At 51.1% G+C, this 6,693-nt stretch overlaps 1 protein-coding gene across 1 annotated transcript; it reads right to left on the bottom strand.

Moving 5' to 3' along the window:
* Positions 1–4,503: 4,503 nt before the first annotated feature.
* On the bottom strand, positions 4,504–5,247 carry LOC122787913 (putative protein TPRXL). Its single transcript, XM_044054838.1, has one exon. The coding sequence runs from the start codon at positions 5,245–5,247 to the stop codon at positions 4,504–4,506; it is 744 nt and encodes a 247-aa protein (XP_043910773.1).
* Positions 5,248–6,693: the final 1,446 nt, after the last annotated feature.

Below are 6,693 nucleotides of genomic sequence, written 5' to 3'. Positions count from 1 at the left end.
GGTGCTGCTGCTGCCATTTACAGGGGAATGATAGGCAATGTTGTTGGGATTAGTGGTGCTGCTGCCATTTGTAGAGGGATGACAGGCCATGTTGGTGGGATTAGTAGTGCTGCTGCTGCCATTTGTAGGGGGATGACAAGCCATGTTGGTGGGATTAGTTGTGCTGCTGCTATTTGTAGGGGGATGACAGGCCATGTTGGTAAGATTAGTTGTGCTACTACTGCCATTTGTAGGGGATGTCAGGCTTTGTTGGTGGGATTAGTGGTGCTGCTGCTGCCATTTGTAGGGGAATGACAGGCCACATTGGTGGGATTAGAGGTGCTGCTGCTTCCATTTTCAGGAGGATGAAAGGCCATGTTGGTGGGACTATTTGTGCTACTGCTGCCAATTTTAGGGGGTGCTAGGCCATGTCGGTGTGATTAGTGGTGCTGCTGCCATTTGTAGGGGGACAATAGGCCCCACTGGTGGGATTAGTGGTGCTGCTCCTACTGTTTGTAGGGGATGACAGGCCATGTTGGTTGGATTAGTGGTGCTGATGTTGTCGTCTCTAAGTGGATGACAGGCCATGCTGGTGGGTTTAGTGGTGCTGCTGCTGCCATTTGTAGGGGGATGACAGGCCATGCTGGAAGGATTGGTGGTGCTCCTGCTGCCATTAGTAGGGGGGTGACAGCCCATGTTGGTTGGATTAGTGATGCTGCTAATGCCATTTGTATGGGTATGACAGAGCATGTTGGTGGGATTCGTGGTGGTGCTGCTGCCATTTGTAGGGGGATTACAGGCCATGTTGGTGGGATTAGTGGTGGAACTGCTGCTGCCAGTGGTAGGGGGATGACAGGCCATTTTGGTGGGACTGATGGTTCTACTGTTGCCATTTGTAGTTGGATGGCAGGCCATGGTGTTGGATTAGTGATGCTGCTGCCACCATTTGTAGGGGCATGTCAGGCCTTGCTGGTGGGATTAGTGGTACTGCTGCCACCATTTCTTGGGGGATGACAGGACATGTTGGTGTGATTAGTGGTGCTGCTGATATTTGTAGGGGGATGACAGGCCATGTTGGTAGGATTGGTGCGGCTGCTGCTGCCATTTGTAAGGGGATGACAGGCCATGTTGATGGGATTAGTGGTGCTGCTGCTGCTGCCATTTGTAATGGGAAGACAGACCATGTTTTTGGGATTAGTGGTGCTGCTGCTGCCATTTGCAGGGGGATGCTAAGCCATGTTGGTGGAATTAGTGGTACTTCTGCTGCCATTTGTTGGGAGATGACAAACCATGTTGGAAGGATTAGTGGTGCTGCTGCTGGTTTTAGGGTGATGACAGGCCATGTTGGTGGGATTAGTGGTGCTGCTGCTGTTTTTAGGATGATGACAGGTCATGTTGGTGGGATTAGTGGTGCTGATGCTGCTGTTTTTAGGGTGTTGACAGGCCATGTTGCTGAGATTAGTGGTGCTGCTGTTGCCATTTGTTGCGGGATGACAGGCCATGCTGTGGGATTAGTGGTGCTGCTGCTGTCATTTGTAGGGAGATGACAGGCTATGGTGGTGGGATTACAGGTTGGGATGATGTCAGATGTATGGGGATGACAGGCCATGTTGCTGGGAGTAGTGGTGCTGCTGCTATTTGAAGGGTAATGACAGGCCATGTTGGTGGGATTAGTGGTTCTGCTGCTGCCATTTTTAGGGAAATGACAGCCATGTTGTTGAGATTAGTTGTGCATCTGCTGCCATTTGTAGGGGAATGACAGGCCATGTTGGTGGGATTAGTAGTACTGCTGCCACCATTTCTAAGGGGATGACAGGCCATGCTGGTGGTATTAGTGTTGCTACTGTTGTCATTTGTAGGTGGATGACAGGCCATGTTGGTGGGATTAGTGGTGCTGCTGCTGCCATTTGTAGGGGGATGATAGGCCATGTTGGTGGGATTAGTGCGGCTTCTGCTGCCATTTGTAGGGGTATCAGGCCATTTTTGGTGGGATTAGTGGTGCTGCTGCTGGCATTTTGGGGGGAACGACAGGCCATGTTGTTGGGATTAGTGGTGCTGCTGCTGCCATTTACAGGGGAATGATAGTCAATGTTGTTGGGATTAGTGGTGCTGCTGCTGCCATTTGTAGAAGGATGACAGGCCATGTTGGTGGGATAAGCAGTGCTGCTGCTGCCATTTGTAGGGGGATGACAAGCCATGTTGTTGGGATTAGTGGTGCTGCTGCTATTTGTAGGGGGGTGACAGGCCATGTTGGTAAGATTAGTTGTGCTACTACTGCCATTTGTAGGGGATGTCAGGCTTTGTTGGTGGGATTAGTGGTGCTGCTGCTGCCATTTGTAGGGGAATGACAGGCCACATTGGTGGGATTAGAGGTGCTGCTGCTTCCATTTTCAGGAGGATGAAAGGCCATGTTGGTGGGACTATTTGTGCTACTGCTGCCAATTTTAGGGGGTGCTAGGCCATGTCGGTGTGATTAGTGGTGCTGCTGCCATTTGTAGGGGGACAATAGGCCCCACTGGTGGGATTAGTGGTGCTGCTCCTACTGTTTGTAGGGGATGACAGGCCATGTTGGTTGGATTAGTGGTGCTGATGTTGTCGTCTCTAAGTGGATGACAGGCCATGCTGGTGGGTTTAGTGGTGCTGCTGCTGCCATTTGTAGGGGGATGACAGGCCATGCTGGAAGGATTGGTGGTGCTCCTGCTGCCATTGGTAGGGGATGACAGCCCATGTTGGTTGGATTAGTGATACTACTGATGCCATTTGTAGGGGTATGACAGAGCATGTTGGTGGGATTAGTGGTGGTGCTGCTACTGCCATTGGTATAGGGATAACAGGCCATGTTGGTGGGATTAGTGGTGCTTCTGCTATTTGTAGGGGGGATGACAGGCCATGTTGGTGGGATTAGTGATGCTGCTTCTGCCATTTGTAGGGGGATGACAGGCCATGTTACTGGGATTAGTCATGCTGCTGCTATCTTTAGGGGGATAACAGGCCATGTCAATGGGATTAGAGGTGTTGCTGCTGCGATTTGTAGAGGGATGACAGGCCATGTTGTAGGGCTTACGTGTGGTACTGCTGCCATTTGGATTGCTTAGCTGTGCTACTGCTCCCATGTGTAGGGGTATACCAGGCCATGTTGGTGGTATTACTGTGCTGCTGTTGCCATTTATGGGGGGGGGTGACAGGCCACATCTGTGGGATTAGTGGTGCTGCTGCTGACATTTGTAGGGGGGTGAAAACCATGTCGGTGGGATTAGTGGTGTTGCTGTTGCCATTTGTAAGGGGATGACATGCTATGTTGGGGGGGTTAATTATGCTACGTCTGCCATTTGTAGAGGGATGACAGGCCATGTTGGTATGATTAGTAATGCTACTGCTGCCGTTTGCAGGGGGATGACAGGCCATATTGGTAGGATTACAGGTGCTGCTGCTGCCTTTTATAGTGGGACTATAGGCCCTGGCAGTGGGATTAGGGGTGCTGCTGCTGCCATTTGTAGGGGGATGACCAGCCATGTTCGTGGAATTAGATGTTTTGCTGCCATTTGTAGTGGGATAAATGGCCATGTTGGTGGAATTAGTGGTGCTGCTGCCGTTTGTAGTGGGATGAATGGCCATGTTGGTGGAATTAGTGGTGCTGCTGCTGCCGTTTGCAGTGGGATGAATGGCCATGTTGGTGGAATTAGTGGTGCTGATGCTGCCATTTGTAAGGGGATGACAGGCCATGTTGTTGTGATTAGTAGTGATTCTGCTCCCATTTGCAAGGAGATGACAGGCCATGTTGTTGGGGTTAGTGGTGCTACTGCTGCCATTTGTAGGGGGATGATAGGCCATGTTGGTGGATTAATGGTGCTGCTGCCATTTGTAGGGGAATGACAGGCCATGGTGGTGGGATTAGTGGTGCTGCTGCCATTTGTATTGGTATGTCAGGCCATGCTGGAAGGATTAGTGGTGCTGCTGCTGCCATTTGAAGGTGGATGACAGACTATGCTGGTTGGATAAGTGTTGCTGCTGCCATTTGTAGGGGGAAGACACCCCATGTTGGTTGGATTGGTGATGCTGCTGCTGACATTTCTAGAAGGATGTCAGCCCATGTTGGTGGGATTAGTGGTGGTGCTGCTGCCATTTGTATGGGGAGAACATGCAGTGTTGGTGGACTTAGTGGTACTGCTGCAACTTGTAGGAGGATGACAGGCCATGTTGGTGAGACTGGTGCTGCTATTGCTTCCATTTGTAGGAGATGGCAGGTCATGTTGTATTAGTGATGCTGCTGTCGGCATTTGTAGGGGGATGACAGGCCTTGTTGGTGTGATTAGTGGTACTGCTGCCGCCATTTCTGCAGGGATGACAGGCCATGTTGGCGGGATTACTGGTGTTGCTGCTGTCATTTCTAGGGGGATTACAGGCCATGTTGGTGGGATTAGTCGTACTACAGCTGCCATTTGTAGGGGTTGACAGGCCATGTTGTTGGGATTAGTGGTGCTGCTGCTGCCATTTGTAGGAAGCTGACAGGCCATGTTGGTGGGATTAGAGGTGTTGCACTGCCAGATCTAGGGGGATGACAGGCAATGTTGGTGGGATTAGTGGTGCTGCTTCTGCCATTTGCAGGTGGTGACAAGCCATGTTGTTGGGATTAGTGGTGCTGCTACTGTCATTTGAAGGGGAATGACAGCCTATGTTGGTGGGACTGGAGGTGCTGCTGCTGCCATTTTTAGGGGAATGACAAGCCATGTTGTTGGGATTAGTGGTACTGCTACTGCCATTTGTAAGGGAATGACAGGCCATGTTGCTGGGATTAGTGGTGCTTCTACTGCCATTTGTAGAGGGATGACAGGCCATGATGGTGGGATTAGTGCTGCTGCTGCTACCATTTGAAGGGGGATGACAGGCCATGTTGGTGTGATTAGTGGAACTGCTGCTGCCATTTGTAAGGGGATGACATACCATGTTGGTGGGATTAGTAGTGCTGCTGCTGCCAATTGCAGAGGGATGACAGGCCATACTGGTGGGATTAGTGGTGCTGCTGCTGTCATTTTTAGGGGGACGATAGGCTCTGTTGGTGGGATTAGTGGTGCTGCTGCTACAATTTGTAGGGGGATGACAGAACATGTTGGTGGGATTAGTGGTGCTGCTCCTGCCATTTGTAGGGTGATGACAAGCCATGTTGGTGGGATTAAAGGTGCTACTGCTGCCATTTGTAGGTGGATAACAGCACATGTTTGTTGGATTAATGGTGCTGCTGCTGCCATTGGTAGGGGAATGACAGCCCATGTTGGTTGGATCTCTGATGCTGTTGCTGCCATTGGTAGGGGGGGTGACAGGACATGGTGGGATTAGGGGTGGAGCTGCTCGAAACTTTTGTAAGGGGTGGCATGCCATGTTGGTGGGCTTAGTGGTGGTGCTGCTGCCATATATAGGGGGATAACAGGCCATGTTGTGGGACTGGTTGTGCTAATACTGCCATTTGTAGGGGGATGGCAGGCCATGTTGTTTGTATTAGTAGTACTGCTGGTGCCATTTCTAGGGGGACGATAGGCCCTGTTGGTGGGATTAGTGGTCCTGCTGCTGCTCTTTGTAGAGTGATGACAAACCATGTTGGTGGGATTAGTGGTGGTGCTGCTGCTGGCATTTGTAGGGGGATGACAGGCCATGTTGGTGGGATTAGTGGTGCTGCTGGCATTTGTAGGGGGATTACAGGCCATGTTGGTGGGATTAATGGTGCTGCTGCTGCCGTTTATAGGGGACGATAGGCCCTGCTGGTGGGATTAGTGCTGCTGCTACCGTTTGTAGGGGGAAGACAGCCAATGTTGGTGGGTTTAGTTGTGCTGCTGCTGCTGCCATTTGTAGGTGGATGACAGCACATGTTGGTTGGATTAATGGTGCTGCTGCTGCCATTGGTAGGGGAATGACAGCCCATGTTGGTTGGATCTCTGATGCTGTTGCTGCCATTGGTAGGGGGTGACAGGACATGGTGGGATTAGGGTTGGAGCTGCTCGAGCCATTGGTAGAGGGTGGCATGCCATGTTGGTGGGCTTAGTGATGGTGCTGCTGCCATTTGTAGGGGATGACAGGCCATGTTGGTGGGACTGGTTGTGCTAATACTGCCATTTGTAGGGGGATGGTAGGCCATGCTGTTTGGATTAGTAGTGCTGCTGGTGCCATTTCTAGGGGGACGATAGGCACTGTTGGTGGGATTAGTGGTCCTGCTGCTGCTCTTTGTAGGGGGATGACAAGCCATGTTGGTGGGATTAGTTGTGCTGCTGCTGCCATTTGTAGGGGGATGAATGGCCATGTTGGTGGGATTAGTTGTGCTGCTGCTGCCATTTGTAGGGGGATGAATGGCCATGTTGGTGGGATTAGTGCTGCTGCTTATAGGGGGATGAAAGGCCATGTTATTCGGATTAGTAGTGCTGCTGCTGCATTTGTAGGGGAATGACAGACCGAGTTGTTCGGATTACTGGTGCTGCTGCTGCCATCTGTAGTGGAGGACAGGCCATGTTTATGGATTAGTGGTGTTACTGCTGTCATTTGTATGGGGGATGGCAGGCCATGTTGGTTGGATTAGTGGTTCTGCTGTTGCCATTGCTAGTGGGATTGCAGGCCATGCCGGTGGGAATAATAGTGCTGCTGCCATTTGTATTGGGATGACAGTCCATGCTGGAAGGATTGGTGGTACTGCAGCTATTTGTAGGTGGATGACAGTCCATGTTGGTTGGA

This window comes from Protopterus annectens, chromosome 13.part0, assembly GCF_019279795.1.
Source record: "Protopterus annectens isolate FY-2018-M chromosome 13.part0, PAN1.0, whole genome shotgun sequence".
NCBI classification, from domain to species: domain Eukaryota; kingdom Metazoa; phylum Chordata; order Ceratodontiformes; family Protopteridae; genus Protopterus; species Protopterus annectens.
Note: the sequence above shows the minus strand (reverse complement) of the source record. Positions and strands in the feature narration are given on the sequence as shown.

Excerpts from the sequence above, each read along its gene's own strand:
- LOC122787913 (XM_044054838.1), bottom strand. The coding sequence starts at position 5,247 with ATGGGCTGTCATTCCCCTACCAATGGCAGCAGCAGCACCATTAATCCA.